The sequence below is a fragment of the Pipra filicauda genome, unplaced genomic scaffold, assembly GCF_003945595.2.
Source record: "Pipra filicauda isolate LSUMZ 115617 unplaced genomic scaffold, ASM394559v2 scaffold96_size2947999_pilon, whole genome shotgun sequence".
Taxonomy (NCBI): Eukaryota; Metazoa; Chordata; class Aves; order Passeriformes; family Pipridae; genus Pipra; species Pipra filicauda.
This window is the reverse complement of record NW_024105164.1, coordinates 2,576,202-2,589,440: the sequence shown is the minus strand read 5'-3', so window position 1 is coordinate 2,589,440 and position 13,239 is coordinate 2,576,202. Positions and strand designations below refer to the sequence as shown.

Below are 13,239 nucleotides of genomic sequence, written 5' to 3'. Positions count from 1 at the left end.
GAAGAGGTGGTAGGATCTTGGGGATGAGGAATCTCTTCTCTAAAATCGCACACGTTCACACATTGAAGCATTTATTTGCTTAGTGTTTTGAAAGTTTCTTTAGAAATAAAGTAATGAACAGTAAATTCTAGACTTCCTGCTTTTATTTAATAGTGTGATAAATACTTAGTTGGTGGTTTCAGCCATACCTAGTGCTAAATGGAAGCATCTCCTTTCCTGAACAGGTTGTTCTAATTCAGCCATGTGCCTGGAAATGGGGGTTCAAGCAATAGCCTAAAATGTTTGGAGAGACATGAGACTGCAGTAAGAGAGGGGTGTTACATTTCCCCCCCCTCCCTTCAAATGAACTGCGATAGTGGGACCTTGCCAGAGAACAAAGGATGCAAGTTGAGATGTTATGTTTCTTTGTGATTGATTTAGCTAGGGAATATGGAGATGAAGAGGGTCTTGAAATCTTGTGTGGTACGTCTTGTAGAGTGCTGTGCTGTGCTGGCAAAGGACAGCCTCGCCTTTCTTCAGGCCAGAAGTACATGCTGAACCATGGCCAGCTTTGCTTTGGGGGTGTGTTGCTGGAGTGATGCCCCGTGCCTCTCTTGTCTGCTCAGCCTATCTCTGCAGCTCAGAACCTTCCCTGGTTCCTGAAGAAAGCTGCTACCAAACAGCATGAATTGATGGGATAAGCTAGAATGTTTGGTTTACTTTTTTATTATATACTCTTTCTTAATATTTTATTTACTCATTATTATAACATTTGTATAACATTTGTTTAACATGAGCTGGTATATAATGTTAATAAGTTTTTTAGTGTTTGGCACATTGTGAAGCTACCTCCAGAGATCTGGTTTTGTCCTAACTGGGTGGTTACCAGCTTCAGTGTTTTCTGCTTGTTCATAGCTTTGCAAGGTCCACGTGGCCAGATGAGCAAACTGAACTTGCTCCTTTGAGCGATCATGGCCAACGTGTGGTAAGAAGTCTGTCCTGCTAAGCCTGTGCAGTTGCAGTGCAGGTACTAAGCTTGCACAGATACTCTGAGGGTTTGGGCCAGCTCAAAGTAGTCTTGCTGCAACAACAGGCGAAGTACAAAGCCTATAATCTTGATTCTGGTTCCAAGACAATAAAAAATTGTATTCGCTTTGTCATAACTGAGACAGCTTGGCTGAAAAAGTACTTAAAAGTTAGTTTTACAGCCCATTTTGAGAGCAGAATTTTGTTTTGAAGTTCACTGAATAGGTGCTGGTCTCAGCTGTGCATCTTGGGCATGTTTTGGATTGCATTTTTCATTTTTTGTAGGTGCTGCAGAAAGAAGACAGTGCTTGACTCAGTGGTTTTTGTGAGGCAGCGCTGCCTGTCTTGGCTCATTCCTTGCAGCGTTCTGCTCAGTCTCGGCGGTGCAGGCTTAGCCATTGCACCTATTGCAAGTGGTGTTGGTTTATAGAGATCCCTGTTGCTTGAAACTGAATTAGCTCACACGGTCTGGTTGGCTCATGGTTCATTAAGGGATTGAGCAAAGAAAGGGGGCTGAGGGTGAAATTGCTTTGAAATGAATCCTGTGTGTAGGTTCAGCGCTTAGGAATGTTGTGCGACAGGCATGGTAATGGTCTGTGTCTGCAGGCTTGCAAGCACATCTAAAATTTTGCATGGCACATTGGCAACCAAGAAGACTATTCATCTGTATGTAGATATTTGCCCGCCTTACAGCAGTGCTGAGACTTCATTAATATTTGTAGAATGCATTTAACAGAAGTACAAAGAAAATATTACTAGAAGGAAATGTGTTAGGCTGCTGTAATCCATTTGCAGATATTGAGGAAGTTCTTTTCTGTGTTTTGAGAGAAGATGAAGAATTTGTAATTGTGAGGAAGGTGAAAAATGTGCCTTTGTGGATACCCAGGATACCTTTGTAAAGTATTATTCTCTTAGTTAATTTTGCTGATGCACGAACTCTACATATGTCTATTTTGTAGTGACTTCATGCTGCAATTAATACTTGAGTACATTTGGATTAGAGTCATCTTGCTCATACCAGCCATAATAGGTAATTTCAGTTGTTATTAGATGTATCAAAAATGGGATAGTCCTAAACGTCATTGGGAATGTCCACGGAAAATATTATGCAAGTTTCTGTATGTATGGGTGGACTACACTTGGAAAACTTCATAAAAGTGTTTTGCCATGAATCTCGTAGTTCCTCTTCCTAGGGATTTCTTAAATAATTCTGGTTTTTTCTACATTTTTGACAATGAGGGAAAAAGTGAACTTGCAATGGAAAGAGCAGTTTCCGTTGAATAATTCTTCTGACTTCTTCAGAAGCATCTGTGTCTTTTGGAAGACATCGTATATCCCATGTACCTAGATTAAGCGGCATTTTAGACATACACAAAGTTTCTGGTGGTGAAAGTTTGGAGACTACTTTTGTTCTGAAGAGAGCTGTGGGCTGCTGAGTCAGGGATGAGCCTTGCGCATGTCTTCTTGGCCTTCCAAGTTCAGTGCAAAAGCCCAGTTCTGGGGTGGACAGCACGTGTTCACACAATCACAAGTCCTTGTACAACTGTTTGAATGAATGAGAGCTCTTAAAAAAAATTAACACTACAGGATTGTAAAGGATTTGTATGAAAACTGCTGTGGGGTTCACTTGAATGTTGTATTTTATTTTTTTTAATCTAACTTCCTTCTCTAACCCTTTTAACATACTCCAAGCCCCCTTGCTTTTACATGCTTTTCTAGTAATTCTCTGTTCAGTATTTTATTTTTCGGGTGGAGGAAGGTTTATATTTTTTGCTTTGTCTCAGAAGATTTAGTGTATTGTGGGAGGTGAGGCAACACTGGTCTTGGCAGAACACCGCAAAACCAAGAGAGTAATTAAATGACGCAAGCCTTTGATTATTTTTCTCTCTCAAGCTTTCTGGCACGGCTGGGCATTCCGATTGCAAAAGGAGGATCAAGAGAAGAAATTTCTAAAGATCGCACGCAGAATTAGAAGAACTGTGTTGGAGACTTTCTGCTTCTTTACAGCTCTTCACTCTCAAGTTCTGGAATTGCTTCTTTTTCCCCTGTGAGGATAATGTCTCTCTCATCGCCCAAGATAGATGTGACTGAAAGGGAGCTGCCAAGGTTGCGGTTTGATTTTGGTTTCTTTGCACCCTTACTAATTGGATTTTTCCCATCTTCTGCAGGAGGATTATAGAAGGATTACAGAAGCTGGGTTTTTTGGGGTGTGGGAGGTAGCTGTTGTTTTTCTTCCCTTGCTTCTGGGACCTCCTTGACTTGCCATTTGTTACTGCCTGTTTGGAAAAGGGAGAAGCAGCATAACAGATGAACTTGCATGACCATGGATTCCTTCCCTTTGCAAACGTTGTATGTGGCTGCTCGTAAGAGAGGTTTTTGCATACGTAAGCAGCAAATGAAGAATAGCATCCCAGGCTGGATTTAAAAGAAGCAAATTGTGTCCTGGCAAAAGGATAAATACAGTTTAAACTATAGTTTAAAGAAGATTGGATGTTGTTCCAGTTTCAAATTTTTTGAAAGGAGGGGTCTGATCAAGTCAGTTATTCTGCCAGCCCAAACCTGCATTTTCTACAGCTGAAACTGGAAGATGTCTTGGAAAAGAAATTACTTTTCTGTGGGTCGGGGGAATGTGCAGGGCATGTTTACTCCACGAAATACCACCTCAATAGCACCCAGTAAAGGTCTCAGCAATGAACCAGGACAGAACAGTTGCTTCCTGAATAGTGCGCTACAGGTAAGAGCATAGAATAAAGAATGTTTCTGTCTTTGCCCTCTGTCTGTTGCAGTATTTTCCTGGGCTTGACTGTGGAACAAATATAGCCAAGCTTGAGTACATAATTGCTTATGGGCCTGGATAGAATAAAGCTACATTTGGAAATGCAGATTAGTTGAGTTATAGAACAGCTTTTTTAATTTTCAGGTTTTCTTGGTGAAATCAACAGCATATACATAGTCATCATTTACTGTACTTGAATGTCTTGTGTAAACTTGTAGTGTGTCAACCAAAGATAAAAATATATGTAGAAAATTTATTTTAAAATAGTAGAATATTGCATAGCTTGTAATATGTATACTCCTTAAAGTAAATTTAACTTTTTTGTTGAACCAGTCAGGTTCAAGGTTTGATAATGCCTATACAAGATCTTTTTTATGTAGTTCAGTTTTCTTTCTGACTGCTGATTTGTAGCTTAGTTAAATGGTTGAGTGTTTACCTTTTGATTTAGAAGAAAAGCTTTTTCCAGTGCCAAATGCAGTGGAGTGGTTTGGCTTCTATAGAGGTATTGTCACCATTTAGATGTTTTGAATGTCTGATGGTTGAGATTCAGTTGTTCTGGCAGCAGAGTTTAAAACCCCTTCTCCACATCAGTTTCCATCCCTTCTTATGGCTTGTCTGTGCAGCACAGACTGTGTCATTGTGGGTTTGTTTTTCTATTTCCTTTTTTTCCTGTGGGCACAATCAGGTTCTTGACTAACTTCAAGCTTCCAGATAGCCCCCATACAAATATGTATACCTATGACCCTCAATAGGCTTAATGTGTTAGGAAACACAGGACTACATGCAAAGAGAAACTGTAACAAGAAAAGTGGAGTTTCCAGCGATGTTCTGTATCAGTTACCTTTACTAAGCTGTAAGGTGTAATCACTGACTGCCTCCTAATACCAAGTTACTCTGAACCTAGGTCAGAACTAAGTAGACCCTGACACCAGCTGCATGCCATGCATGAAGATGGAAGCATATGGCGTGGCCTTTAGTCTCCCACAGAAACCCTTTTCTTCTAAAGCTCAAGAGAGATAGGACACCAAAAGTACTTAAAAACAAAGATGAATTTAAAAAAAAGAAAGATGGTAATAATTCCATAAAATATATACTTCTGGGGCTTATCTTAATTTTTTAACGCTCAGTCTGAGATGCTCTTGAATGTTTGTTGCTCCTTATTTTTAAGAATTTCTATAAGCATTCAGGATAAACTCTAAAGGCAATTACATAAAAAAATTGGACTGATTCCTAAATGTAGTTTTTTTGTCCTTTTGTAAAGACTGTAGTAGTTCTTCAGGAATGTTGTGTGTAATCAAATGTTTCCAAGGCTTATGTTGCCTCCCAGGCCCTTAAGTATAGGGAGAGTTCGAGTATAAACATAGCCATGGCAATTCTGAAGTTTTAGGAAATTTTACAGACTGTATTTAAAAATGTGGTTACTGAATATTACATACTGTTATGGTTTAGGTAACAAATTTTTCCATTTGGAAACACTTGTTGAAACCAGCACAAATTTTTTCAGAGTGCTAAACTTTGTCTAGCCAGTTGCTCCGGACAAATTCATCAGGAATAAGACACTGGGTTCCTCTGTGCTAACAAAGCATTTAGCCAGCACACGGCAGCCCAGACCTTGCTGCTCTGTCTGGAACCTGGCAGGACGTGATTTAGGTCAGGGCTTCTTTCAGTGCAAGCTTCTGCTTTCTGAAAGGCTGGTGGCTCTGAGGGTTACAAGAAAGTCCAGTTATTGTCAGTTGAAGCTGAAATAGCCAGGGCTCACCACATTTATACATAAAGAGCAGACTGTGAAACACCTCAGAGATGGGTATTTTCACTGTTTTACAGATACAAATTTTAATAGTTTCCCAAGAGTGGACAGATTTAGTGGTAAAACTTAAGAATAAAACTTGGTGCTGTTAGAGCAAATGTCACCACTCGCTGTTGCTACCAGAACATATAAAAGCCTGCTTGGTTTGCTGTGCTGTGACCCTACGTGGTCACACACCTGATATTACCACCATACCTGTCCTGAGAGAAAGGTACAACTGCCCAAACAGGTTAGGATTAGAAATCTGCCAGTAATCAAGGCCTGTAAGTGCACTTTCTAATGGTAATATTGGGCATAACGGCTTTTAACATTTTGCCATTTTTACTTGCGAGAACTGCGTAATATGTTTGCTGTTGCTCCTCCATTTTTCCAGCATTTAGTCTTTCTGCTCAGAAAAGAAAGCTGCATAGGAGGTGGAAGAACGCAAGAGTTTTGGCCCCAGCAGTGGATGGGGTGTCCTTTTGGCTGCTCTGCCCAGCTGGCCAGCACAGGGGAGCAGTCAGGGAAGGTGCTGTTTAAGCCAGCACTGCCACATAGACAAAGAAGAGAGTTTTCTAATCTAAAAGCACGTGGCAAGAAATTCAGAAGGAGATTCTATTGTAAATGAACATATGTGAAGGTTACAGCTAAAGAAGAAAGCTGAAGATGTCAACTTGCAGTTACATAAAAGGCATCCTTTTTTAAAGGTGATGTTCACTGATAACATTAGTGTACTTCCAGGATTATTTAGCATGTACCATTTTAATCAGAGGTTTATGCAGTGTTTTATTTTATATATTCATAAAATTGGCTGTGCTGCTTTTTGTGTTTCAGGTTCTCTGGCACCTGGACATTTTTCGCCGCAGTTTCCGGCAAATCACAACGCACAAATGTATGGGTGATTCTTGCATCTTCTGTGCTCTTAAGGTAAAAGTTAGAAATAAATTGAAAACCATTTTTAGAAAAGTTGAACAGAAATATTTATGATACTTGATTAATATATGTAATCAAACTTGCACCTGAAAATTTGGGAGAGCAAATATAAATCTGATAGCTGCTGATCCAAGACATTTATAGTACTGCCTTTAAAATTTGTTCAGATACAAGGGCTCTTATCAATGGCATGCGGGTTATTGTGAGACTCCTTGTTTGAAAGATTAGTTCAGGCAGTAAAATAATTTTGTTTAATTTTTTCCAATTTGCCATTTGGTGTACAAATACAGTACTGGATACAGTTAGTATGCTCATCAGCATTTACCTGTCCCTTTAGAGCTACTTTAAATGTCAGGATGGAGAAGGCAATCTATCTTTAAGCCTTTCTGTTCAAAACTGTTGATTATGTAAGACTAAAAGGGTATTTTCTACTGTAAGTATTGATGTCTGCATTAAATGGCTCCACTCTTTGTAGTCTCTGTTTTAAAAAACATCAATTCTGTTTGTAGATGCAGATGCAATAGCTGACTGTCATAGAGGCTGCCTGGACAGTAAGATCTGAATGCTAGCTCTGCTTCTGAGTACTGCTATTTACTTGAGTCAGTTGTGCAATCCTGTGTCTCCATTTGTCTCTACCAATTAATTTGTAGCACTTTGGGTTTTTTTGTGGCCTCCTTTCTAAGTTTTGCTTCTTCAAACCCACAGCTTCTTGTGGGAGAAATGGACATGATGCAAACGTGATTAAAATACCATCTTTAATCTTCCTGAGCAGTGATTTTTCTTTCTGAAATCAAGACTGAGACTTTGATCACAAATGGGTTATAAAATCCAACTAAGTATATAAATTAATTGTGGTAGAATTTATTGTGTCAAGTATTATGTGTGCAGTAATGAAAAGCACAGACAGCATATCTTACAAATATGGCAAAATAGTGCAAGGTTTAAATTAGGATCATCTGACGTTGATACAGGCAATAGTTATGGTATAATAGCTGTCTTGCTACTGTTAAGTGACTTTACAGGTGCTCTGGTAGAGATAGGCTTGAAATGAGTTATCTGGTTAGTTTTTGGGCTGTTGTTAAGGGGTTTTCCTTTGCACAGCAAAGAGGAGATTATTAAGGCATGAAGTGGAGTTATTTCCTTCTGAAGGGAAATTTGTCTCAAGATGTATCTGTTGAAATGACAGGACAGGATGATATTTACAGCAATATCATCAGAAGAGGATATAACAGTGGGTTAGGAGCAAGATGGCACATCCAGACAAGAAAAAGATGGAGTATTAAATATATCCCCTTCCTTATAGGGAAGTGGCAAGACTTAGTCATGATCTGGTTTGAGTTCATTAAGTTCAGTGGAATAAATAATTTGAAGGTATTTCTTGGATCATACCCTTGAGTGTTGCCAAGGGATTGTTGGCGTTCTTTGTTAGCTGAGGTCAGAAAGAAAAGGATTTAGGAAATCACCATCAGTGTAAGCTTTTGCTGTTCTGGGGTTTAACCTAACAGCAAGATATGCCAAGGAAATACCAGGAGATCAGACAGGTTCTGCCGTGGTTGAAAGTAGGTTCTCAACTCTGCATCAGACTCCTGGTTTTAATATAAAGATAATAGTTAAAAGTCTTTCTCTGCAAGAGTACTGGAAAAGAGGGAGAGGGATGTGAAAGGATATTACAGGAAATGGGGAGGATGGGTCTTTGTGGAACTGGTCTTAAAAGATGAACTGTGGACAAAGATGCATGTGGATTAGCAGTACCAGTATGAGAAGGCAAGCACTACAGTAAGACTGGAAGATGACAGGATCTCTGTATTTTAATATGTATTAAAAGCAGACATTGGGTCAAAGAGTGTTTAGTTTTGTTGGTAAAATCCTTGCTTTTGATGTCTTGAAGTGTGTGGTAAGCTATTATAAACTTGGAAGTGACAGGTAGAGTGGCAGATTTCACAAATTGCATGCCTGCAGCCATATGCTTATTTTTTAAATTAGGCAGCCTTTGAAAAAGTTGTTGTGCTCTCTTCTCACTCACAGATATCTGCAAGGAATTTTTTTGTGGTTTTGGTTTTTGTTTTTTTTCTATCTGAATTTCTTAGCAATGCTATGCTTAGCCAGGAGGTGTTACAACCCTTAGTTTCCAATCAAGCTATAATGTTGCACCAAATTCTGTACTACTTTTGCACATTTTAGGAAACTTGCATCTTCTTGTGTGCAGAATTCCTATAGCTCACAAAACCTCTAAAGAATGTGTAAACAATTAAAGAATTTAGACAAGTATTTATGAATGTGGGCAGTAGCGAATAGTTGAAAAAGTAAACAAATTGCAACTGGATCAAAAAGTTAGCATTTTCTCTGTTTACACTCCATTCTTCATGGGAGATTGCAGTGTTCTACCCAAGCCCATTCCAGAACCTTTTTCTCTGGGTGGTATTGTGACACGCTTCCACCTTTATCTTGTGTGAAATGATGATGTGTGTACATAAGTATTTGAAAAATCCCACACCCATTTTTGTGTTATTATCAAGTCAAATGTTGTTATAAAGGTGAGTAATAAAGGTGGTCACTTAACTCTAAGTGAAATTGGGGATGCAAACCTCCCTCCCCCCCAAAAAAAAACCTCTGAACACCAGAAACATAGGTTGCCTTGCTTGCATGAAGCTGAAAAGGTAGGGGTATGCACAAGGGACAGCCTCAAACTGGGGAGATGGTCACATTCATCTTCATAAATCCTTAAGCAGGCATCAGAAGTGGGGAAAAGGCTGCGTAAGGTATTTATTTGTTCTCTGCTGCCCTCTGGATCAGTGTTTTCAGATTGCTCTATTTTTTTCCTCCTGTACAAGTCTGTCTGTCTGGTACATGGTGTGTGTAAACTTGTGTAAGACATATGGGATAATGTGCTTAATGTGCACCTAATACTGCAAGTGTAACCAAGAGCATGTTTTGTGTCCCACTACAGCAGGATCATGCCCTCCCTTCTGTGCTCAGCTTTTCCTTCTGCCTCAGCTCTCCTTTCTGCTCTGGAAGCCTTTAATTGTTGTCCTGCCAGGGTAATGCCAGCTTAGCCTCCAGGTCTTTGACATCTTCTTTCTCTTGAATCTTGCCTTAGGCTTTGCTAAGATGAGGGAGAAGATGTGACTGGATCCAGTGGGAACACAAGAATTTGGAGCTCTATACCATGCGAAAATCTCCCATTAGGGTCTGGGGAGAGGTAATTAGCCTTGCATGCTGTCAGGTGGATCTGCCCAAAATATGTGTCCAGACACGCAAGGTGGAGGCAGGATATGTTTACTCCTCTTCAGGTCGTGCTGGCACGTTCAGATTCCAGCCTGGCCTTGGAAAGGGACAGTACTTGAGGGGAGTAGTTAGTCTATGTGGAGTCCCCTCGCTCCACTTCAGGGGCCCTTCCCAAGATACCTGATGCCTCCTGTGTAGTGCAGAGAGGATTCATGCTCTTCTCTGACTTTGAAATGTTTCTCTAAAGCCAACATCCTCTTCCTATTGACTCTAGAGGAAGATAGTCTTCATTAAACTAAATTTAGCCTTTGAATAACACCGAAGAAGTTGTATTTTTTCCACGCTTTCTTGGCTTGCTGCAGCTGTTTCTAGGGATTCTGATGTCATGCACAGTATTTACTGTAAATGCTCAGCTAGCTCTTTAAATACTACTTGTTATTTTAAATGTAGAATCACACTACAGCGATGTCATACTTGATATCAAATCACATTTTCTTTTTGTACCACATTGAAGATTTCCATTGCACAAATTCTTGAAGTGATTTTAAAACTTACTGTGCTACCTGGCTATGTTTGTGGCTACAAAATAAACCTTGAAATCATTCCAGACGTAATAAGTTGGGTACTTTGGAGGAACCTTGCATCAACAGCTATAAAAAGATGAGAGAGCTGCAGACTCTGAGCTGGAATCCCAAACACTATTCCTTAAGATGTGACATTATTTAAATATTTTTTTTCAGTACACAAGCTGTCCTTACCTCTACGGTTTGCCTGCTCTAACACCAGAACAGCTTTTTGATATATTATTGATGTTGAAGCCTATTATGTTTTGGTTTATTTTCCTTTTTCTTCAGCGTGACTTTGCTTTGGTGTTTTGTTTATCACAGCTGGAAGAGGGCAGGAAGGGGGAAATCCGTCCACTGTACTGAGCATGCCACAGAGAGTTTGTTCTCCTTCCAGGGATTGTACTGGGAGCTCCATAGTGCCAGGATATAGGACAGAGTGTTTTTTGTAGATCGCAAAGAAGAATGCTCTGTTGATTGATAAATTCCAGTAGGGCTGGTCTTTTCTGTAATTTTGTCATGTGCAACAAAAGCAGGAAGAATGTGAATTTTCTGTGTAAAAATGATGTGGTTGTCTAAGATGAAAACTGAGAACAGTAAAGTTTTAGAGTGCTTTGAAGAAATGGGATGACTATAGTTGGTTCTGATTAGCCACTTGCTTGAAATGGAGTGATTTGTTATGAAATGTTCATCATGTGGTTGAGACAGTAATAGGTTGGTTGCAGAGATTTCATCTCCTTGTTTTGTGCATTTTTCAAATCACGATAGTATTTCAGGGTAAAACAGTAGTCAAAATACATAAAATAATTACTTTTATTGTTTGAACTTTTTTTTTTTCAGTTGGCACTTGCAGTTAACTGCCTGCCAAATAAACTAGCAGCAAGTACAGTTTCCTGAGTTAATAAATTGGTAATTGAAGCTTCCAAATAACAATTGCCTGTTTTGATCTTGATCAAGTAGTTAATAAATTGTTACCTAGTAGATGTGCACATTCTATAATTTGGGTTTCTTTTGCTGCCACCCTCCTAAACAACACTTGTGGAAAGTATTTTTTTACTTGATTTTGGTAGTAGCCAGGGGTGCCTGACTTGACAGTGTGTATTGGGGCCTGATGTTAATGTTCAGGATACAGTGTAACTACAAATGGAAGAGGCTCTAAAAGAAAAGACTAAATGGAAATCTAAATTGATTGTTACAGACTTGGAGGCTTGGGAGGAGATCCAAAGACACAAACCCAAACAGAGCTAGAATTTATTGCAACCTTGAAGGTGAATATAACTTGAGGAAATGTGGGGAAGAAATGTGAGCTAGTGGAAATACTGTGGGTGGAGGCTGATGTGTTTGAATGGGAGAAAAGTGATTTTTAGCAGCCAGAATTTTTATTGAAACAGGTTGTGGTGCTGAGTAAGAGGCTTCATCAGGAGAGTGTTATGTTCTGAAGGAGAGATTAGGTGCTATTAGCAAGAAAAATGGTCCACTGAATTGAATCAAGAAGGGCATGCTGTTGAAATGGAAAGTTTTAAAAAACTTATAAAAACAACCCCCTCACAAACCAAAAACAAGAAACAGTTGAGTGACAGCAAGAATAATATTGACATGCTGAGCAGTGAGAGAAGGATGAGGATTGGGCGTGTTAATATTTGTAGCTTTTGCTAAAAGGTGGAAACTATTAATGTAGGGAATACTAAGGCATTTGGGGGAGAACATGTTTTGTTTTTTGAAAGAAATACCACACCACTAGAGCTGCAGTGATATCCCCATCCAGAAGAAACTTCTGCATAATGCTGGAAGGGAATAATTAGTTCTCAGAAAGCTGCCAAGGACACAGCTCAAATTCACAGTGCACGAACACTGATCTGATTCAGTAGCTGTTGCTTGTTGTCTTCAGCTATCAGTTTATTCTTATGTCAGCCTACTTCTGCATGCTTGATTAAAAAGTCACATGTGCATGTATATCAAGTTTGGTTTTTTTAATTGGTATGGTTAGTTGTACACTGCAGATGTCAATTTACCCCAAATAAATGGAATACTTCTTTCCTAGGGAGGAGATTGATTCCAAACACTGTTAAAAGGTAATTGGGAGCAGATCATATAGCCTATGGGAGGATTCACAGATATTGCAACTTTCAAATCTTTAAAATTTAAAAGAATTACAAAGAACTCATGTCAATCCCATGAATTACTTCAAAAAATATTTGTTATCCTTAGTCTCTAAACTGCGTGGAGAACAACATGGTTTGTGATCATTTGTATCAATGTATGCAACGAGATGGACTTAGGGAATGTATTGGTCTTAAGGAATGCTTGCACATCCTAATTTTGTTGTCTCTGCCACCCTTTCCAGACCTTTGAAGATGTGTAGGGAAGGGGATGTGAAGGGAAATGGGCTTCTTTTTTATATATACCTTAGGAATGCAGTGTAACAGGAAGATATTCTTTCTATCTGAAAAATATCTTGCTCATACCGTTCTCTGTCTTGGCTTGTAGAGTTACCAACATGCCAAGAACATGTCCTCAGTGTAGAAAGCAAAGTACTGCTATTAATACAATATTAGTAATTTGTTAAACTAATTCTTTTTTTGTTCAACATCCTTGATTTTTAATTATTGACAACTGGTTAAATGAAACTTTTAAGTGTCCATTCATACTGTTGCCACTGTAAGGGATATGCTCATTTGTGTTGGAATGTAGCCATTGAGGGGGATCATCAGTGAAGTGAATACACTGGTGGGATTTTCACCATATTCAATTTCAGTTGAAGAAGTTTTTAAAGAGAACGAAGTTTGAATGTTTTGTATATAGAGTTCTCATTATGTTCCAGAAGCACTGGGAGGAAAGGTGTCATGAGAGCTCCTGGGGCAGAATCAGCAGTGCTTTCCTGGTCTGCACCCAGCTGGCTTTTTTCATACCTGTATATGGAACAAATGTTTTAGAGATTAACAGCATCACTC

The 13,239-nt window shown here is 39.2% G+C and overlaps 1 protein-coding gene across 13 annotated transcripts in view; it reads left to right on the top strand.

The window, feature by feature from the left end:
* The window catches only part of USP54 (ubiquitin specific peptidase 54), a 96,931-nt gene that overhangs the window by 43,281 nt on the left and 40,411 nt on the right, over positions 1-13,239 (top strand). For 12 of the 13 annotated variants that reach the window (XR_005567318.1, XM_027719766.2, XM_039391462.1 and 9 more), the window contains exons 2-3: positions 2,899-3,739; positions 6,402-6,494. Coding sequence is in view for 12 of the 13 variants with exons in the window: in XM_027719766.2 (XP_027575567.1) it covers positions 3,593-3,739; positions 6,402-6,494 (240 nt within the window). In the remaining variant the exon portion in view is untranslated. Of the gene's footprint in view, positions 1-2,898; positions 3,740-6,401; positions 6,495-9,597; positions 9,700-13,239 lie in introns of those variants that run through there. The other variant, XM_027719818.2, reaches the window with a different exon arrangement.